The 22,664-nt window shown below is 48.8% G+C and overlaps 2 protein-coding genes across 2 annotated transcripts in view; one reads left to right on the plus strand and one right to left on the minus strand.

Moving 5' to 3' along the window:
* The window catches only part of LOC136578536 (zinc finger protein 585A-like), a 241,101-nt gene that overhangs the window by 151,139 nt on the left and 67,298 nt on the right, over positions 1-22,664 (minus strand). The window lies entirely within an intron of this gene.
* Positions 13,550-22,664, plus strand: part of LOC136578554 (zinc finger protein 585A-like) — a 57,422-nt gene continuing 48,307 nt past the window's right edge. The window contains exons 1-4 of the mRNA XM_066578689.1: positions 13,550-13,597; positions 19,170-19,274; positions 21,703-21,876; positions 21,953-22,076. Coding sequence (XP_066434786.1) covers positions 19,197-19,274; positions 21,703-21,876; positions 21,953-22,076 — 376 coding nt within the window. The 5' untranslated portion in view covers positions 13,550-13,597; positions 19,170-19,196. The remainder of the gene's footprint in view (positions 13,598-19,169; positions 19,275-21,702; positions 21,877-21,952; positions 22,077-22,664) is intronic.

Consider the following 22,664-nt stretch of genomic DNA (forward strand, 5'->3'; position numbering starts at 1 on the left):
GAGCCTATCCAACGTGTCACTTCATGCAGTACTGGCTTTAGCCAGCATATAGCGCCGTTGTATAATAGCAGAAAAAGAATAAGCCCCCTAGGAAAACCAGGATACAAATTGGATTGGAAAGGGTTAATATTCCGTCCTATGTGAAAGGTCCCTGAAGAATTCATTGTGGAACCTCATGTTGATAAGCTGCCAAACCATAACATTTCAACCACCGTGCTCTACAGTCAGTATTAGGCTTTTCTGATTAAATGGTCCTACAGCCAAATAATACTGACTGCTTCTTTTTACCATATCACATTGTTCAAGAAACCCTAATGTCTACCTAGTTTTTTCATGAGTAAGGCCTGCATCACACAGGAGTATTTGTGCACGAATTACGCAGAGAATTGAACCCATTGAAGGTTTACATGCACGTATTTTCCTGTGCATTTCAGTGACACCAAAAAACCGAAAAGCATGCTCTATTTTTCTGCAGAACTGCGCACCAAAAGCCCTCATAGAACTCAGTGGCGATGTGCGAATGTCTGTAATATACCATAAGTGATGCGTGAAATACTGTGTAATTGCGCAGAAAAAACACACATTTGGAACTCTTTAGATTAGTTAGCCATTTCAATCGGTGCATATTTTTTGTACTGTAAAATACGCCAATGCGCTCTCCACAAAAGCATCATTCATTTCGCAAAATCACTACGTCATGTTCGTACAAATACACATATGCCCATGTGATGATGGTCTAATTTGTAGTCTTGACCCGTTTTTTTCGGAATAGCAGAGGTTTTCTTCCCCACATCCAATTGTATTATTAATTGTAAAGTCTTTTTTGCAATGGAAGATAGTGGTGAAAGCTACCTGAAGGTCTCATAAAGCAATTTTGGGTTCCTTAGAAACTTCTCTCATGTTGTGAGAGAACATTAGAGAGGTTTTCCATCTTCCCTTTCTGACTTATGCATTCACAATCTTTCTGAAGGCCTCAGAGCTCTGGATCTAGTCATCTAGTTCTTTCATGGCGCAAAAAACTGCCTCGACTTCTCTTGTGTTGTGTTCCCAGGCTGATCTTGCTGGAACAGACGGCTTTGGGCAGTTGTCTGAAATCTCCACATGTAGATGCTTTTCTGCACAGTAGAATGATAGATATCCAATTGTTTAGCCATCTTCCCTTTCTGACTTATATGCATCCATAATCTTTCTGGAGGCCTCAGAGCTCTGAATCTAGTTCTACCATAGCGCAAAAAACTGCCTCAAAAAAGTGTTTGAAAGAAACCTAAAAAGATCTAATCATTTTAACCAAATAGAGTGACTAATTCTACTTTTAGACCTCTTAGGTCTGTAAAGTGGGGCAGCGTCCCAGCAGCCACGTAGACACGAGGCCCACACTGAGGAGCTGGTGGGGTAGAGTTGGCACTGGTCACAATGGCTCTACCAGACTCCTCCCCAGAGGGATGCATGCAACCTCGTCCCAAGTATTGCTATGCCTCTTCCAGGCAACGCTGCGACAGCAGTTACCTGTATACGTGTGGTAGACTTTAGATTGGTCATGTGTGACACCACCGTTCCTTCTCACCGTAGCTTGTACCTGACGGTTAAATGAAGAGAGTCCACACCCAGAGTTGCAACTTGATAACTAAGTCACTGGGAATGGGCAATGACCGGAGAACTTTACTGGAAGCTTGTCAGAGTACAATGTTACACAGGCCAGTGCAGGAAAGACAAAGAATGTGAGGTCAGGGAGGAGACACAGGATGACACCGCTCCCACAGTCCACGTTATCTATAAGGCTCCTGGAAGGGGAACACTCCGGAGGAGGATAGGGGTAGCAACACTTCACAGACATTCACTCAGGCAGCTCTGCACGGCGAATTCTTCACTTCAGTCGCTCCTTAGAGGTGGTACCTGGAATAGCACCGACTACATCGGTAGTCCAAAGAAATCAGTGGGTAAATGTGCTTGACAAGTAGGCCTTCCAATCCACGCTGTTGCAGTGGGAGACCAATTGTCAGTCACAGCTAGCTCCCGCTGCGTATTGCACAGGCTCAGCTTCTGAGCCCACATCATCCATAGGACATACTGGTATGCTCGTTCATGGAAATCCCTTCTCACACTGAAGTGGAAAGGGGTTAAAGTGAACACTTCCATTTAAACACCGTTTTGGGGTATTCAGACGGAACCGCCCTGGAAGTTCAATGCAGAGCTTTAATCAGCATACCCCAAACGTGTAATATTGAAAGGTGGGGGAATGATTTTAAGCATACCTAAAATGACACCAGTATTTTACTTTACAAAGAACTTTGTAGTTGCGTTATCATCCACTGTACACGGTTGTTACATGGACTAATATTCTTTTCCTGACTCTACCACACAGCAATCTCCCATCATCCTGCTCTGAACATCATGTATAACGTTGTTGTGATAATAGAATATTTTTTAATAAACTTTTTTTATAGTTGGCGTTTAGTGAATTCAGTTTTGTCTGTTTGCCTAAAATGGTTTATCTAAAGCCTGAGTCCATCCCTCCCCCTGGCCTCCGCAACATTGTAGCTGCCATTTTCAACAAACTCGTGGCCCAAACAGAGTCCACAAAAATTTATATTAATAGCGTTCACAGGGGTTGGGGCCTCCGAAGCTTTAACTCCTCCATACCGAGAGACGTCCTGTGTCCTCAGAAAAAAATAAATTTTACAATGAGCCTGAAGACAAAGTCCCAAACCTTTCAGAACGCATCTGTCCAGCTGCCCCAGATGTCTCCCAACGTACTCTAGGAATAAGGCGCCTATTGAAACCTCTTCGAACTAGCTGTGCCAAGTGTGACTTATAGATAGGGACACCCTTTCCACCTCATCATATGGAAAAACGGATCTACATTCCACCTATATTCCCCAGATCAAGCAGCCCAGATCAATTCCCCAATTCCTGGGCCTGGATGACTTATCCATTTGTACTGGCTGTTTTTTCCACATTTCTACTACCTGCTATGAAGCAATACCCCCTGTGCCAGCACCATAGGCAAAGCTCAATCTCCAGACCTTGTTGCTTTGCCTTGAACAGCAGGGATTCACAATCTAATTCTGCATTTCTTAGGCTGAATACACACAAACTGGTCGGATTCCGGCTGCAATATCTCGCAACCGGAGTCCAACCCTGTGCCCCTGCAGTGACCCCCGCGTATCTGTCTGCTGGGTTTGTGTGCATTCGGCCTCTGGACTGCGGATGTGCCGGCCAGTGTGTGTTGCGCCATTGCTAGCAAAATGACGCGAATCCCACGGCCGGTGTTCACTGCTCACTGTGGACTGGACACGGGACGGACGGCTTCCATTGACATCAATGGAAGTCGTCCGTGCGAGGCTCGCACTAAAATAGAACATGCTGCGATTTTCCCCCCGCGAGCGGAAAGTCGCAGTTGATTTCCACTCGTGGACAGGAAAAAACGATTTCACATAGCATGTCTATGGGCAGGATTTGCTGCGAGATCCAGAGCTTCAGATCCCGCAGTGCAAATACGCCCGTGTACATTCGGCCTGATACTGAATGATTATCGTTCATACTTACACGATTCAATGATTATTTGAACGATAATTGTCTAGTAAGGGCAGCACACGTGTATACAGGCTCCAGGAGACTTGAATTTCTTTAAAACTGGTGCCTGTCAGCATTTATTTCCTAGCACAGCAATACAGAACATCACAATCCAGGGTTTACAACCCACAGGGTCACTGTCACTAACCCCGCCTAGGGAGTCTAGAGGGCGTCTCTCTCTATAAGACTAACGACAAGCACAGAACTGGTCTGCAACGGACCTCCGTGGTCCAAACTAGACCTCAGGCTCCAAGTTCCTGGCACAACACCTTCACACTGCCTCTCATTGGTCCACACTGGACCTCAGGCTTGCAGCCTGTCCAGCTCTCCTGAGCTGTCTCTTCCGCCTGAGTGTGTCAAGAGCCAAGACTTTTATGCCAATTCCTGCCACACCCATAGGCATTAACCCTCTCTTCTCGTACCAGAAGGCCTGTCTGGGCCCTCTGCAGGCCCCTTTTGCTACTGCATATCTACAATATATAGACAATATTATATCCCTGTAAATCTGTACAGCAGGTGGGAATTAACTGTGTTTTTTTAATAATATTAATATAAGAAGAAAGCACTACAACTCCCAGCATGTTAAGACCATTATGTGATACCAGTGTGGTGCCCCACGGCGACCAAGACACGAGGCCCATGCTGAGGAGCTGGCAGGGGTAGAGGTGTTATTTGTCACGGTGGCTCTACCAGACACCTCCCCGGAGAGACGCATGGAACCTCGGCCAAGAGACCGCTAGGCCTCTTCCAGGCAACGCTGGATCAGCAGTTACCTGAATAAGTGTAGTGGACTGGATGAGTTGTCACGTGTGACGCAGCGGTTGCTCTCACACCAATGATTCTCCGGCGGCAAAATAATGAGAATCCACACAAAGATAAACTTGGAAAACGTAATCACCGGTGATCTTTACTTGTGCTTTGTAGGATACAGCTTACTCGCTCATACAGGTGAAGACAACTTTTAGAAGATAGCCAGGGAGGAACAACTCAGGATGATTTTGGGTCTACAGTCTAATTTATCAGTAATCCTCTGCTCCTGGACGCACACACACGCTCCAGGACTCAGAATAATTCCTGAAGGATGCATCACAGAAGGGGAAATAAAAAATTAAAAACAATCACAGAAAACGTCCGTTACTTACTGGGTGAGGAGAGCATATAGATGCATCCTCCTCTCACCATGCAGGTAGCTGACTACCAAATGGAGGAGCCAATAACACCTGTGCAGGACACCGATAAGACAACCACTCACACTGCCTCCTGATAATGAGGGGGGTGGATGCTTGGCGTATACTCCCACACATAGTGGATACAGGGTGCCAGACCATTCTGATATATGTAGTTCACCATGCAGACCAGCAACCTATTAATGACGCCATGATAATTCGGCGGGTTGCCCTGCATATTCATCAGTGAACCACATTGGTACTGCCACCCTGGGCTCCCCCTGGAGTCTTAATGCCACACTGCATGTGAATGATAGATAATAAATGCAAGGCATTGGTTGGATGTTGGCCAAGATACATGAGCCCACTAACCACTTCACGGTTCCTTGCGCTGTAGTGGGTCCCTACACTAATATAAATGCATCACAGAAGGGGAAATCAAGAATTAAAAACAATCACAGAAAAATGGCCGTTACTTACTGACTGAGGAGTGCATATAGATGCATCCTCTCACCATGCAGGTAGCTGACTACCAAATGGAAGAGCCAATAACACCTGTGCAAGACACCGATAATAACAACCACTCACACTGCCTCCTGATAATCAGGGGGGTGGATGCTTGGTGTAAACTCCCACACATAGTGGATACAGGGTGCCAGACCATTCTGATATATGTAGTTCACCATGCAGACCAGCAACCTATTAATGACGCCATGATAATTCGGCGGGTTGCCCTGCATATCCATCAGTGAACCACATTGGTACTGCCACCCTGGGCTCCCCCAGGAGTCTTAAAGCCACACTGCATGTGAATGATAGATAATAAATGCAAGGCATTGGTTGGTTCCTTGCGTTGTAGTGGGACCCTACACTAATATAAATGCATCACAGAAGGGGAAATAAAAAATTAGCAGCTACCTGCATGGTGAGAGGAGGATGCATCTATATGCACTCCTTAGTCAGTAAGTAACGGCCATTTTCTGTGATTGTTTTTAACTCCTGAAGGGGACACAACTCTCCGCAGACACTCACTCAGTTCTCTTGGGATAGGCACTGCACAGTGGACTCCTTTCCTTCTTTCACTCCTCAGAGGCGGTTCCTAGGATGGTGGTAACCTGGCTACTAGAGATGAGCGAACGTACTCGTCCGAGCTTGATACTCGTTCGAGTATTAGCGTGTTCGAGATGCTCGTTACTAGAGGCGAACACCACGCGATGTTCGAGTTACCTTCACTTTCATCTCTGAGACGTTAGCGCGCTTTTCTGGCCAATAGAAAGACAGGGAAGGCATTACAACTTCCCCCTGCAACGTTCAAGCCCTATACCACCCCCCTGCAGTGAGTGGCTGGCGAGATCAGGTGTCACCCGAGTATATAAATCTGCCCCGCCCGCGGCTCGGCACAGATGCATTCTGACAGAGATCAGGGAAAGTGCTGCTGGTGCCGGAGCTGCTATAGGGAGAGTGTTAGGAGTTATTTTAGGCTTCAAGACCCCCAACGGTCCTTCTTAGGGCCACATCTGACCGTGTGCAGTACTGTTGAGGCTGCTTTTAGCAGTGTTGCACAATTTTTTTTTTTGTATATCGGGCGTGCAGAGCATTGCGTCCTCAGTCTGCAGTCATTGTACAGAGTATAGGGCCAGTACTGGTGAGGCAGGGAAAGAGATATTCAGGCTATGTAGGCAGTGGGCTTTTTCCCAAAAATTGGGGAAAAATACTATATTTGGGCTGCCTGTGACCGTCTTCAGTTTACTGCGTGTCTGCTGGGGGTAGTAGTCCTAATTAATACGCAGCTAAGCGTTACAGCAGGCTTGCGCAAAATTGTTTCCTGGATCAGCTGTCTCTGTTACATCAGCGCCGTCATCCCGCCAGAGGGAAAGAGTATACATAATATTATACGCTGCCTACAGTATCTATCTGCTGGGGGTAGTAGTCCTAATTAATACGCAGCTAAGCGTTACAGCAGGCTTGCGCAAAATTGTTTCCTGGATCTGCTGTCTCTGTTACATCAGCGCCGTCATACCGCCAAAGGGAAACAGTATACATAATATTATACGCTGCCTACAGTATCTATCTGCTGGGGGTAGTAGTCCTAATTAATACGCAGCTAAGCGTTACAGCAGGCTTGCGCAAAATTGTTTCCTGGATCTGCTGTCTCTGTTACATGATCGCCGTCATCCCGCCAGAGGGAAACAGTATACATAATATTATACGCTGCCTACAGTATCTATCTGCTGGGGGTAGTAGTCCTAATTAATACGCAGCTAAGCGTTACAGCAGGCTTGCGCAAAATTGTTTCCTGGATCTGCTGTCTCTGTTACATGATCGCCAGCATCCCGCCAGAGGGAAAGAGTATACATAATATTATACGCTGCCTACAGTATCTATCTGCTGGGGGTAGTAGTCCTAATTAATATGCAGCTAAGCGTTACAGCAGGCTTGCGCAAAATTGTTTCCTGGATCTGCTGTCTCTGTTACATCAGCGCCGTCATCCCGCCAGAGGGAAAGAGTATACATAATATACGCTGCCTACAGTATCTATCTGCTGGGGGTAGTAGTCCTAATTAATACGCAGCTAAGCGTTACAGCAGGCTTGCGCAAAATTGTTTCCTGGATTTGCTGTCTCTGTTACATGATCGCCAGCATCCCGCCAGAGGGAAAGAGTATACATAATATTATACGCTGCCTACAGTATCTGTCTGCTGTATCAGCTCAGCATTTTAAAAAAATAGAAGCAAAATACTTAAGGCCTACTACTGGCCTTTGGCCACTTGACTGCTTCTGCGCTGTGAATTCCACTAGCTGAGTCATACGCACCTATGTCTCACTACAGGCGTGCGCAAAGTTGTTTCCTGGCTCTGCTGTGCGTTCCGTAAGGGAAGTCAGCCTCCAACCACAGGCCAATAAGCGGCACATTTAATTACAGCGTTCTGTTTCTGCTGCGGGATTAGGAGAGAGGCACGTTTCTGGCGTCCCCACATTCATCTCACAATTAATGGGTCCAATGGGTAGACCTTTATTAGAAAATGAGCAGTGTGAGCAGGTCCTGTCGTGGATGGCAGAAAGTGCATCCAGCAATCTATCGACCACCCAGAATTCTGCGCCGTCCACTGCTGCAACTCTGAATCCTCTGGCTGCTGCTCCTCCTTCCTCCCAGCCTCCTCACTCCATTACAATGACACATTCTGAGGAGCAGGCAGACTCCCAGGAACTGTTCTCGGGTCCCTGCCAAGATTGGGCAGCAATGGTTCCTCTCCCACCGGAGGAGTTTGTCGTGACCGATGCCCAACCTTTGGAAAGTTCCCGGGGTCCGGGGGATGAGGCTGGGGACTTCCGGCAACTGTCTCAAGAGCTTTCAGTGGGTGAGGAGGACGATGACGATGAGACACAGTTGTCTATCACTCAGGTAGTAGTAATTGGAGTAAGTCCGAGGGAGGAGCGCACAGAGGATTCGGAGGAAGAGCAGCAGGACAATGAGGTGACTGACCCCACCTGGTTTGCTACGCCTACTGAGGGCAGGTCTTCAGAGGGGGAGGCAAGTGCAGCAGCAGGGCAGGTTGGAAGAGGCAGTGCGGTGGCCAGGGGTAGAGGCAGGGCCAGACCGAATAATCCACCAACTGTTTCCCAAAGCGCCCCCTCGCGCCATGCCACCCTGCAGAGACCGAGGTGCTCAAAGGTCTGGCAGTTTTTCACTGAGAGTGCAGACGACCGACGAACAGTGGTGTGCAACCTTTGTCGCACCAAGATCAGCCGGGGAGCCACCACCACCAGCCTCACCACCACCAGCATGCGCAGACATATGATGGCCAAGCACCCCACAAGGTGGGACGAAGGCCGTTCACCGCCTCCGGTTTGCACCGCTGCCTCTCCCCCTGTGCCCCAACCTGCCACTGAGATCCAACCCCCCTCTCAGGACACAGGCACTACCGTCTCCTGGCCTGCACCCACACCCTCACCTCCGCTGTGCTCGGCCCCATCCACCAATGTCTCTCAGCGCACCGTCCAGCCGTCGCTAGCGCAAGTGTTGGAGCGCAAGCGCAAGTACGCCGCCACGCACCCGCACGCTCAAGCGTTAAACGTGCACATAGCCAAATTTATCAGCCTGGAGATGCTGCCGTATAGGGTTGTGGAAACGGAGGCTTTCAAAGGTATGATGGCGGCGGCGGCCCCGCGCTACTCAGTTCCCAGTCGCCACTACTTTTCCTGATGTGCCGTCCCAGCCCTGCACGACCACGTGTCCCACAACATTGTACGCGCCCTCACCAACGCGGTTACTGGCAAGGTCCACTTAACAACGGACACGTGGACAAGCACAGGCGGGCAGGGCCACTATATCTCCCTGACGGCACATTGGGTGAATTTAGTGGAGGCTGGGACAGAGTCAGAGCCTGGGACCGCTCACTTCCTACCCACCCCCAGAATTGCGGGCCCCAGCTCGGTGGTGGTATCTGCGGCGGTGTATGCTTCCTCCACTCAACCACCCTCCTCCTCCTCCTACGCAACCTCTGTCTCGCAATCAAGATGTGTCAGCAGCAGCAGCACGTCGCCAGCAGTCGGTGTCGCGCGTCGTGGCAGCACAGCGGTGGGCAAGCGTCAGCAGGCCGTGCTGAAACTACTCAGCTTAGGAGAGAAGAGGCACACGGCCCACGAACTGCTGCAGGGTCTGACAGAGCAGACCGACCGCTGGCTTGCGCCGCTGAGCCTCCAACCGGGCATGGTCGTGTGTGACAATGGCCGTAACCTGGTGGCGGCTCTGCAGCTCGGCAGCCTCACGCACGTGCCATGCCTGGCCCACGTCTTTAATTTGGTGGTTCAGCGCTTTCTGAAAAGCTACCCACGCTTGTCAGACCTGCTCGGAAAGGTGCGCTGGCTCTGCGCACATTTCCGCAAGTCCCACACGGACGCTGCTACCCTGCGCACCCTGCAACATTGGTTTCATCTGCCAGTGCACCGACTGCTGTGCGACGTGCCCACAGGGTGGAATTCTACGCTCCACATGTTGGCCAGGCTCTATGAGCAGTGTAGGGCTATAGTGGAATACCAACTCCAACATGGGCGGCGCAGTGGGAGTCAGCCTCCTCAATTCTTTACAGAAGAGTGGGCCTGGTCCTTGGAAACTTTGAGGAGTCTACCCAGATGGTGAGCGGGGATGCTGCAATCATTAGCGTCACCATTCCTCTGCTATGCCTCTTGAGAAGTTCCCTGCAAAGCATAAAGGGAGACGCTTTGCGCTCGGAAACAGAGGCGGGGGAAGACAGTATGTCGCTGGATAGTCAGAGCACCCTCCTGTCTATATCTCAGCGCGTTGAGGAGGAGGAGTATGAGGAGGATGAGGAGGAGGGGGAAGAGACAGCTTGGCCCACTGCTGAGGGTACCCATGCTGCTTGCCTGTCATCCTTTCAGCGTGTATGGGCTGAGGAGGAGGATCCTGAAAGTGATCTTCCTAGTGAGGACAGCCATGTGTTGCGTACAGGTACCCTGGCACACATGGCTGACTTCATGTTAGGATGCCTGTCTCGTGACCCTCGCGTTACACGCATTCTGGCCACTACGGATTACTGGGTGTACACACTGCTCGACCCACGGTATAAGGAGAACCTTTCCACTCTCATACCCGAAGAGGAAAGGGGTTCGAGAGTGATGCTATACCACAGGACCCTGGCGGACAAACTGATGGTAAAATTCCCATCCGACAGGGCTAGTGGCCGAAGGCGCAGTTCCGAGGGCCAGGTAGCAGGGGAGGCGCAGAGATCAGGCAGCATGTACAGCACAGGCAGGGGAACACTCTCTAAGGCCTTTGCCAGCTTTATGGCTCCCCAGCAAGACTGTGTCACCGCTCCCCAGTCAAGGCTGAGTCGGCGGGAGCACTGTAAAAGGATGGTGAGGGAGTACGTAGCCGATCGCACGACCGTCCTCCGTGACGCCTCTGCCCCCTACAACTACTGGGTGTCGAAGCTGGACACGTGGCCTGAACTCGCGCTGTATGCCCTGGAGGTGCTTGCTTGTTCTGCGGCTAACGTCTTGTCAGAGAGGGTGTTTAGTGCGGCTGGGGGAATCATCACAGATAAGCGTACCCGCCTGTCAACCGACAGTGCCGACAGGCTTACACTCATCAAGATGAACAAAGCCTGGATTTCCCCAGACTTCTCTTCTCCACCAGCGGACAGCAGCGATACATAAACAATACGTAGGCTGCACCCGCGGATGGAAGCATTGTTCTCTATCACCATCAAAAACGTGGACCTTTTAGCTTCATCAATCTGTGTATAATATTCCTCCTCCTCCTCCTGCTCCTCCTCCTGAAACCTCACATAATCATGCCGAACGGGCAATTTTTCTTAGGCCCACAAGGCTCAGTCATATAATTTTTGTAAACAATTTTTATACGTTTCAATGCTGATTAAAGCGTTGAAACTTGCACCTGAACCAATTTTTATTTTAACTGGGCTGCCTCCAGGCCTAGTTACAAATTAAGCCACATTAACCAAAGCGATTAATGGGTTTCACCTGCCCTCTTGGTTGGGCATGGGCAATTTTTCTGAGGTACATTAGTACTGTTGGTACACCAATTTTTTGGGGCCCTCGCCTACAGTGTAATCCAATTAATTTTTAGCCCACCTGCATTACAGCTGACGTTACATCAGCTGTGTTGGGCACTGCAATGGGATATATTTATGTACCGCCGGTGGGTTCCAGGGAGCCACCCATGCTGTGGGTCCACAGGGAGTTGTAACTGCATGTGTCCACTTCTAAGGAACCCCAGTCTGACTGGGGCATGCAGTGTGGGCCGAAGCCCACCTGCATTTAATCGGACGTTACCTCAGCTGTGATGGGCAATGCAATGGGATATATTTATGTACCGCCGGTGGCTTCCTGGCACCCACCCATGCTGTCGGTCCACAGGGACTTCACAATAGGGAGTTGTACCTGCCTGTGTCTATGAGTTAAAAACCCCGGTCAGGTTGGGGCATGCAGTGTGGGCCGAAGCCCACCTGCATTTAATCTGACGTTAGCTCTGCTGTCCAGGGCACTGCAATGGGATACATTAATGTACAGCCGGTGGGTTCCAGGGAGCCACCCATGCTGTGGGTGCACACGGAATTCCCATTGCGGAGTTGTACCTGCCTGTGACTATTTATAAAAAAACGCGGTCTGACTGGGGCATGCAGACACCTTGACAGAATGAATAGTGTGTGGCACATAGGTTCCCCATTGCTATGCTCACGTGTGCAGCTCCTGATGGCGGTGGCACAGGATTATATTTCTCATTGCTTCTGTACAGCATTGTGGGCTATCGCCCCGCCCCTTTTAAAGAGGGTCACTGCCTAGCCGTGCCAACCCTCTGCAGTGTGTGCCTGCGGTTTCTCCTCATGGCAGACGCACTTATAAATAGACATGAGGGTGGCGTGGCATGAGGGCAGCTGAAGGCTGGGCAGGGACAGTTTAGTGTGCGCTGTGGACACTGGGTCGTGGGGGGGGGGGGGTTGGGCAGCATGTAACCCAGGAGAAGTGGCAGCGGAGTGTCATGCAGGCAGTGATTGTGCTTTGTTGGAGGTAGTGTGGTGCTTAGCTAAGGTATGCATTGCTAATGAGGGCTTTTCAGAAGTAAAAGTTGTTGGGAGGGGGGGGGGGGGGCACTCTTGCCGCTATTGTGGCTTAATAGTGGGACCTGTGAACTTGAGATGCAGCCCAACATGTAGCCCCTCGCCTGCCCTATCCGTTGCTGTGTCGTTCCCATCACTTTCTTGAATTGCCCAGATTTTCACAAATGGAAACCTTAGCAAGCATCGGCGATATACAAAAATGCTCGGGTCGCCCATTGACTTCAATGGGGTTCGTTACTCGAAACGAACCCTCGAGCATCGTGATAATTTCGTCCCGAGTAACGAGCACCCGAGCATTTTGGTGCTCGCTCATCTCTACTGGCTACCTTTCCTCCACTTCCATCACTTCACCACGTGGGGGTTGAAGGTACCCGCATGTGGCCGGCACTCTTCCTCCTCTCTCAGCCGTTGAAGTAGTAGGACCCACACCTCACTCTCAATCACTCATATTTATAATGTACAAGCATCACGTGAGGAGACCGACTTGTTACATTTTCCAGACATATCCCAACCACTTGCAGACATTAACCTCTTGCATACTGCAGCTGTGCAATACACCTGACAGCAGACAAGACACTTTGCACAGTGCATTCACATTAAACATATGACATGTATGACAATTATGGAGAGGCCAGATATAGGTGTTTCGGGCCACTACACCAGAGGACATTGCGGAAAGTGGTATAAGAGAACTACAACTCCCAGCATTCCCCGGGCTCCCAGCTCTCTCACAATAGCTGAGTCTATAGCAGAGGAGACCCTGAATCCATCATTTCCCCTCCATTTAAACCGCACAGGAGCTCCGCCCCCTCATGTCACATGACCATCACCATCATCACATGTCCTCCGTCACTACTTCGGGCTCTCATGTAAGCGCATGTAGCCGTCATATTACATGCTTATTTTCTACATACATAAGATGCAGCACTAAAAGCCCATTGATTTACTTTGGGTCATTCACACCTGCATATAATGTGTGTGATAAAAAAGCACAGCGTGTCCTATTTAGGTGGCGTAATAATTTTTATAGTTAGTTGCATGAAATATACACGTTACATGCATATCTGCTGCGTAATAAACAACACGTGCAGGAAAAATACATTCATCTCAGTCCTTATCCTCTCGCAGCTGAGCTCCACCCCCTTACATGGTGATCACATGATGATGACATCACCCCAGGTCCTTCTAGCTGCAGATCAGGTCCTGCTGTTAGTCCCTGGTGTTCTCTCTGTTATCAGCCATTCTCCCAGCTGTAAGGTAAGCTTACATCACGTGTTCCTGTGCTTGTAGTGACGCTGTGATACCGTCTGCTGGGGTCATACATGTTACATGTGGAGGTTCCTCCCCGCCGGTCATGTCTCCTGGATTGGGCGTCAGTATTGGGGTACGATAAGAGGAGGCGTAGATTGGGACACATTTATCACAATGGCGGACGCAGGTCACTTGTCACAGTGCTGTAGTTCTCCTCATGGTGGCCATTATTAGTACATCACTCCATTATCCAGTCAGTCACACAAGATATATAAGTGTGGTGACCGGCAGGAGGGGTGACAGATGAGGTAACAGGTCACTTGTCACAGTGCTGTAGTTCTCCTCATGGTGGCCATTATTAGTACATCACTCCATTATCCAGTCAGTCACACAACAAGATATATAAGTGTGGTGACCGGCAGAAGGGGTGACAGATGAGGTAACAGGTCACTTGTCACAGTGCTGTAGTTCACCTCACGGTGACCATTATTAGTACATCACTCCATTATCCAGTCACACAACAAGATATATAAGTGTGGTGACCGGCAGGAGGGGTGACAGATGAGGTAACAGGTCACTTGTCACAGTGCTGTAGTTCTCCTCATGGTGGCCATTATTAGTACATCACTCCATTATCCAGTCAGTCACACAACAAGATATATAAGTGTGGTGACCGGCAGAAGGGGTGACAGATGAGGTAACAGGTCACTTGTCACAGTGCTGTAGTTCACCTCATGGTGGCCATTATTAGTACATCACTCCATTATCCAGTCACACAAGATATACAAGTGTGGTGACCGGCAGGAGGGGTGACAGATGGGGTAACAGGTCACTTGTCACAGTGCTGTAGTTCCCCTCATGGTGGCCATTATTAGTGCATCACTCCATTATCCAGTCAGTCACACAAGATATATAAGTGTGGTGACCGGCAGGAGGGGTGACAGATGAGGTAACAGGTCACTTGTCACACTGCTGTAGTTCACCTCATGGTGGCCATTATTAGTGCATCACTCCATTATCCAGTCAGTCACACAACAAGATATATAAGTGTGGTGACCGGCAGGAGGGGTGACAGATGAGGTAACAGGTCACTTGTCACAGTGCTGTAGTTCACCTCATGGTGGCCATTATTAGTGCATCACTCCATTATCCAGTCAGTCACACAACAAGATATATAAGTGTGGTGACCGGCAGGAGGGGTGACAGATGAGGTAACAGGTCACTTGTCACAGTGCTGTAGTTCACCTCATGGTGGCCATTATTAGTACATCACTCCATTATCCAGTCAGTCACACAACAAGATATATAAGTGTGGTGACCGGCAGAAGGGGTGACAGATGAGGTAACAGGTCACTTGTCACAGTGCTGTAGATCTCCTCATGGTGGCCATTATTAGTACATCACTCCATTATCCAGTCACACAAGATATACAAGTGTGGTGACCGGCAGGAGGGGTGACAGATGAGGGAACAGGTCACTTGTCACAGTGCTGTAGTTCTCATGGTGGCCATTATTAGTACATCACTCCATTATCCAGTCAGTCACACAAGATATATAAGTGTGGTGACCGGCAGGAGGGGTGACAGATGGGGTAACAGGTCACTTGTCACAGTGCTGTAGTTCCCCTCATGGTGGCCATTATTAGTGCATCACTCCATTATCCAGTCAGTCACACAAGATATATAAGTGTGGTGACCGGCAGGAGGGGTGACAGATGGGGTAACAGGTCACTTGTCACAGTGCTGTAGTTCCCCTCACGGTGGCCATTATTAGTACATCACTCCATTATCCAGTCAGTCACACAAGATATATAAGTGTGGTGACCGGCAGGAGGGGTGACAGATGGGGTAACAGGTCACTTGTCACAGTGCTGTAGTTCCCCTCACGGTGGCCATTATTAGTACATCACTCCATTATCCAGTCAGTCACACAAGATATATAAGTGTGGTGACCGGCAGGAGGGGTGACAGATGAGGTAACAGGTCACTTGTCACACTGCTGTAGTTCACCTCATGGTGGCCATTATTAGTGCATCACTCCATTATCCAGTCAGTCACACAACAAGATATATAAGTGTGGTGACCGGCTGGAGGGGTGACAGATGAGGTAACAGGTCACTTGTCACAGTGCTGTAGTTCTCCTCACGGTGGCCATTATTAGTACATCACTCCATTATCCAGTCAGTCACACAAGATATATAAGTGTGGTGACCGGCAGGAGGGGTGACAGATGAGGTAACAGGTCACTTGTCACACTGCTGTAGTTCACCTCATGGTGACCATTATTATTACATCACTCCATTATCCAGTCAGTCACACAAGATATATAAGTGTGGTGACCGGCAGGAGGGGTGACAGATGAGGTAACAGGTCACTTGTCACACTGCTGTAGTTCACCTCATGGTGGCCATTATTAGTGCATCACTCCATTATCCAGTCAGTCACACAACAAGATATATAAGTGTGGTGACCGGCTGGAGGGGTGACAGATGAGGTAACAGGTCACTTGTCACAGTGCTGTAGATCTCCTCACGGTGGCCATTATTAGTACATCACTCCATTATCCAGTCAGTCACACAAGATATATAAGTGTGGTGACCGGCAGGAGGGGTGACAGATGAGGTAACAGGTCACTTGTCACAGTGCTGTAGTTCACCTCATGGTGACCATTATTAGTGCATCACTCCATTATCCAGTCAGTCACACAAGATATATAAGTGTGGTGACCGGCAGGAGGGGTGACAGATGAGGTAACAGGTCACTTGTCACAGTGCTGTAGTTCTCCTCACGGTTGCCATTATTAGTACATCACTCCATTATCCAGTCAGTCACACAACAAGGTATATAAGTGTGGTGACCGGCAGGAGGGGTGACAGATGAGGTAACAGGTCACTTGTCACAGTGCTGTAGTTCTCCTCATGGTGGCCATTATTAGTGCATCACTCCATTATCCAGTCAGTCACACAACAAGATATATAAGTGTGGTGACCGGCTGGAGGGGTGACAGATGAGGTAACAGGTCACTTGTCACACTGCTGTAGATCTCCTCACGGTGGCCATTATTAGTACATCACTCCATTATCCAGTCAGTCACACAAGATATATAAGTGTGGTGACCGGCAGGAGGGGTGACAGATGAGGTAACAGGTCACTTGTCACAGTGCTGTAGTTCCCCTCATGGTGGCCATTATTAGTACATCACTCCATTATCCAGTCAGTCACACAACAAGATATATAAGTGTGGTGACCGGCAGGAGGGGTGACAGATGAGGTAACAGGTCACTTGTCACACTGCTGTAGTTCCCCTCACGGTGGCCATTATTAGTACATCACTCCATTATCCAGTCAGTCACACAAGATATATAAGTGTGGTGACCGGCAGGAGGGGTGACAGATGAGGTAACAGGTCACTTGTCACACTGCTGTAGTTCTCCTCATGGTGGCCATTATTAGTGCATCACTCCATTATCCAGTCAGTCACACAACAAGATATATAAGTGTGGTGACCGGCAGGAGGGGTGACAGATGAGGTAACAGGTCACTTGTCACACTGCTGTAGTTCCCCTCACGGTGGCCATTATTATTACATCACTCCATTATCCAGTCAGTCACACAACAAGATATATAAGTGTGGTGACCGGCAGGAGGGGTGACAGATGAGGTAACAGGTCACTTGTCACAGTGCTGTAGTTCACCTCATGGTGGCCATTATTAGTGCATCACTCCATTATCCAGTCAGTCACACAAGATATATAAGTGTGGTGACCGGCAGGAGGGGTGACAGATGAGGTAACAGGTCACTTGTCACACTGCTGTAGTTCTCCTCATGGTGGCCATTATTAGTGCATCACTCCATTATCCAGTCAGTCACACAACAAGATATATAAGTGTGGTGACCGGCAGGAGGGGTGACAGATGAGGTAACAGGTCACTTGTCACACTGCTGTAGTTCCCCTCACGGTGGCCATTATTAGTGCATCACTCCATTATCCAGTCAGTCACACAAGATATATAAGTGTGGTGACCGGCAGGAGGGGTGACAGATGAGGTAACAGGTCACTTGTCACAGTGCTGTAGTTCACCTCATGGTGGCCATTATTAGTGCATCACTCCATTATCCAGTCAGTCACACAAGATATATAAGTGTGGTGACCGGCAGGAGGGGTGACAGATGAGGTAACAGGTCACTTGTCACACTGCTGTAGTTCCCCTCATGGTGGCCATTATTAGTGCATCACTCCATTATCCAGTCACACAACAAGATATATAAGTGTGGTGACCGACAGGAGGGGTGACAGATGAGGTAACAGGTCACTTGTCACAGTGCTGTAGTTCACCTCATGGTGGCCATTATTAGTGCATCACTCCATTATCCAGTCAGTCACACAAGATATATAAGTGTGGTGACCGGCAGGAGGGGTGACAGATGAGGTAACAGGTCACTTGTCACAGTGCTGTAGTTCACCTCATGGTGGCCATTATTAGTGCATCACTCCATTATCCAGTCAGTCACACAAGATATATAAGTGTGGTGACCGGCAGGAGGGGTGACAGATGAGGTAACAGGTCACTTGTCACAGTGCTGTAGTTCCCCTCATGGTGGCCATTATTAGTACATCACTCCATTATCCAGTCAGTCACACAAGATATATAAGTGTGGTGACCGGCAGGAGGGGTGACAGATGAGGTAACAGGTCACTTGTCACACTGCTGTAGTTCACCTCATGGTGGCCATTATTAGTGCAGCACTCCATTATCCAGTCAGTCACACAAGATATATAAGTGACCGGCAGGAGGGGTGACAGATGAGGTAACAGGTCACTTGTCACAGTGCTATAGTTCTCCTCATGGTGACCATTATTAGTACATCACTCCATTATCCAGTCAGTCACACAAGATATATAAGTGTGGTGACCAGCAGGAGGGGTGACAGATGAGGCAACAGGTCACTTGTCACAGTGCTGTAGTTCCCCTCATGGTGGCCATTATTAGTACATCACTCCATTATCCAGTCAGTCACACAAGATATATAAGTGTGGAGACCGGCAGGAGGGGTGACAGATGAGGTAACAGGTCACTTGTCACAGTGCTGTAGTTCCCCTCACGGTGGACATTATTAGTGCATTTTTAGAAACTGCCGGTACTTTCCTGTCTAGTTTACATTTCGTTGAATTTACCCCAGCTCCTCATTGGCTGCCTGCGTTTCTGAGCACAAAATGTCTGGTTAGAGGGGTATTTTGGCCTTTTTTTAACTGATAACCTATCCCATGGATGGATGGAGCTGTCCTGAGCAGGAAGTATCAGGGTAGCGCAGCACTCCAACTGATTTCATTGAGAGTGATCCAACGCTGCCTTGACTTCCTCTGACCACCGATGACGCACATCCTGTTTGCTGCGCTGACAGAATGCAAGAGAATCATTTGATGGACAGGGTTCCCGAGTGGCAGACCCCCCCCCCCCCTTCATCAACTACCGATTAACTATCCATTGGATGATGTCTCTGTATGATTTACTCCTTTCTTTATAACGGGACCTGCAGTTCTACAACCTCCAGTTCATCCCGTTATCTAATCCAATAGCTCCTTCTCCTGAATGACCCACCAAGGATGGCCGAGGACAGGAAGGAGATCACCAGAAGACTATTAGACTTCACCTTGGAGATCCTCTACCTGCTGACCGGAGAGGTGAACTTTTCTATATTTGTCTGTCCTCTTTATTGTAGAATTTACAAAGTCATCGGGAAGGGAAATCCATAATGGGGAGTAATAGGAAGAGTCCAGTGTCCTGTATAAGAGCTTCCAAGTGACCAGCAGAAAACTTGGTCAGTTAAATATCATTTAAGCAATGTACTGATAGTAATATTATAGGAGTAATGCAAATGGTTAGTAGGTACATTTCAGCCAGAAGGAAAAGGCTGAGGACAAGAGGATCAGAGGCCAGGGTGTAGTCTGGGGGAAGGGGGGGGGGGGGGGGGGAGAGACGGGAACAAGAGGATCAGAGGCTGGAGTGTAATCTGGAGGGGAGATGGAGGATAGGGCTGGAAACAAGAGGATCAGAGGTTGGAGTGTAGTCTGGAGGGTAGGAGGGAGCCAGGAAGAAGATTATCAGGGGCCGGCGTGTAGTCTGGAGGGGAGGAGAAGGAGAGGGCCGGGAACAAGAGGATCAGAGGCTGGAGGGGAGGAAGTGGAGAAGGCTAGGAACAAGAGGATCAGAGGCCAGAGTGTATTCTGGAGGGAAGGAGGAGGAGAGGGCCAGGAACAAGAGAATCAGAGGCCAGAGTGTAGTCTGGTGGGAGGAGGAGGAGAGGGCTGGGAACAAGAGGATCAGAGGCTGGAGTGTAGTCTGGAGGGAAGGAGGAGGCGAGGACCGGGAACAAGAGGATCAGAGGCAGGAGTGTAGTCTGGAGGAGGAGAGGGCTGGGAGGAAGAGGATCAGAGGCCGGAGTGTAGTCTGGAGGGAAGGAGGAGGCGAGGACCGGGAACAAGAGGATTAGAGGCCAGAGTGTAGTCTGGAGGGAGGGAGGAGGAGAGGGCTGGGAACAAAAGCATCAGAGGCCAGAGTGTAGTCTGGAGGGGAGGAGGAGGAGAGGGCCGGGAACAAGAGGATCAGTGTTGTCTGTAGAGGATTTTTATGCATAGTTTGACATTTGTATAACCTCCTCTGTGGAGCTGCCAGATTACAGCAGGCTGAACAGTGGTGTAAAGAGTGTTTTTCAGTATAGAGACCGCTACACGAACAGACCTTATGAGAGTGCAAATCGTCCATGAAGGGTCTGTGGAAGAGAAAGAACTTCATTTATCTTTCTACTTTTTAATAAACATGTAAAGGACAAAACATCAAGTCCCGTCTACCTCAGGGAGGAGACATAGTTGTGTGCAAAACCTGAGGTAAAAAATAGAGCAGAGTCCTGTGAGGAAAACCATGAGAGAAGATAAGAAATTCGGAGGTAATACTTGTGCTGAAATGTGAGTTGGAGACAAGTTGCTGTAAGACACTGACCTTAAAGAGGCTGAGATACCCGGCAGAGCAGACTGAGGGACATTTTTTTAGCATATCTGAAAGCTCAGCAAAGATGTCATGTGAGACCCAACTTGATTTATGAGACAGACTCTGGGCTGGTACCAAGTAACCACAGAAATAAGCCAGGTGAGCAGTAAGAGGTTTCCTCTCAGGCAGTGAATAGGTTGAGTTCTCACAGTGTCCTTCACGATGCCGTGGAATTACCTCTGGAGGTTCCGTCACAAGTGCTGAAAACAATATTGCGAAAAAACCATTCACTGTCATTGTAGGGGTTTTCCAATTTAAAATTATTTGTGACAGTTGGGGGGACGAAAAGTGTAAGAAAAGAAAAAAAAATACATACACACCTCGTGCTGCTACTCCTTGACAGCTTGCCGCTATTCGGGTCCGCTGTTTACTTTGGTGGCAGTAGTGATGTGGGTTGTTTATCTATGTCACCGCTGCAGCCAATGGGAGGGACGTTATCACTCATGTCCCATAAACCTGCCTCAAAGGCTTCTACATGCGCTGGTTGACATCAGCTGTCAAATGCCCAAGCGGAGGTCCAGCGCCACAGTGTGTATATAGTTATATAGTTTTGGTTCACTTCTGTATTACTTGGAATAAAGAATGGCAGAGTCAACAAAGAGATGAGAAAAATTCATTTCCTCTGGATCTACATTGCAGGAGAATAAGCAGAACTGGATGGACTTGTATTTTCTCTCAGCTGTACAAACTATTAATCATACTGATAGCCGGGGATTTCTTGACTCTTATTTGTTCTTTTTTGTAAATGTGACCGTGGATTCGGTAACCACTATAAATTCCTCCTTTTATATATTTTTAAAGCTAGCGGTTTAATCAATAAAGGCAAGATGGTAGGAGTAGATAATTTAGGCTATTAGGTCTCCAGGAGGACCTGGAGTAACATGTCAGGATGTGGTGATGGAGTTCTCCCACAATGTGAGGGTAGCAGTGGTATTCCCTAGTTTGCAGTGTAATGAGGGCAGTTTGGGTGGACGGGGGGCAGATTGTAATCCTCTAGAAAGGGGGATGTGACGTCACTTATTATTGTGTACATGATGATATTTCTCAGTGTCTCTCCATACACAGGATTACACAATAGTGAAGAAGACATCGGGGGACGGTGTGACTCCCATCATCCATCTCCAGGAGTCAGGAGGATGGAGCAGGAGTCATTTCCCCATCACAGAGCCTCCCTCCCCGATACATGAGCAGAAGATCCTAGAGCTCACCAACAAGATGATGGAGCTGCTGACAGGAGAGGTGATGCTGCGGGGGATGGGGAACATTATACAGTAACAGGAGGGGTCTGGGTGATGACTGGATATTGTGTTGTCAGGTTCCTATAAGGTGTCAGGATGTGGCTGTCTATTTCTCCATGGAGGAGTGGGAGTATATAGGAGGACACCAGGATCTGTACGAGGAGGTCATGATGGAGGATCACCGGACGCTTACATCACAGGGTAAGAAGAGACATACACTCCTTGTCAAGAAAAATTCCTCCCCTAGAAGGAGTTGTCAAAATTGAATGAAACTTTCTCTATGTGATTGTAAGGTTGATATAAATAAGTGATTATAATTTCAAAGCAAAAGAGTAATTTATTGCAGAAAACTGAACCCTTGTAGGGTGGCTCTAGCACCCTGTTGTACCACCTCTAGCTTGGATACAAGATGTGATACGGGCGGCATGAAGGCTCTAGCGCCCTGTTGTACTGCTTCTAGCTTGGATACAAGATGTGATACAGGCGGGCATAGAGACTCTAGTACATTGTTGTACCGCCTCTAGCTTGGATACAAGATGTGATACAGGTGGGAATGGAGGTTCTAGTACCCTGTTGTACTGCCTCTAGCTTGGATACAAGATGTGATACGGGAGGTATGGCGGCATATAGGTTCCATATGGTATCCTGTGCCACATCAGTCTACATTTGCTGTAAGTGAGCCTGTGGATCGTGTAAATTCATAGGCTGTCGCAGTTGGCGTCCCAGATGGTCCCATACATGTTCCAGTGGCAATAAATCTGGGACCTGGCAGCCACGGAAGTGTGAAAG

This window comes from Eleutherodactylus coqui, chromosome 9 (genome assembly GCF_035609145.1).
Source record: "Eleutherodactylus coqui strain aEleCoq1 chromosome 9, aEleCoq1.hap1, whole genome shotgun sequence".
In the NCBI taxonomy this organism is placed as follows: domain Eukaryota; kingdom Metazoa; phylum Chordata; class Amphibia; order Anura; family Eleutherodactylidae; genus Eleutherodactylus; species Eleutherodactylus coqui.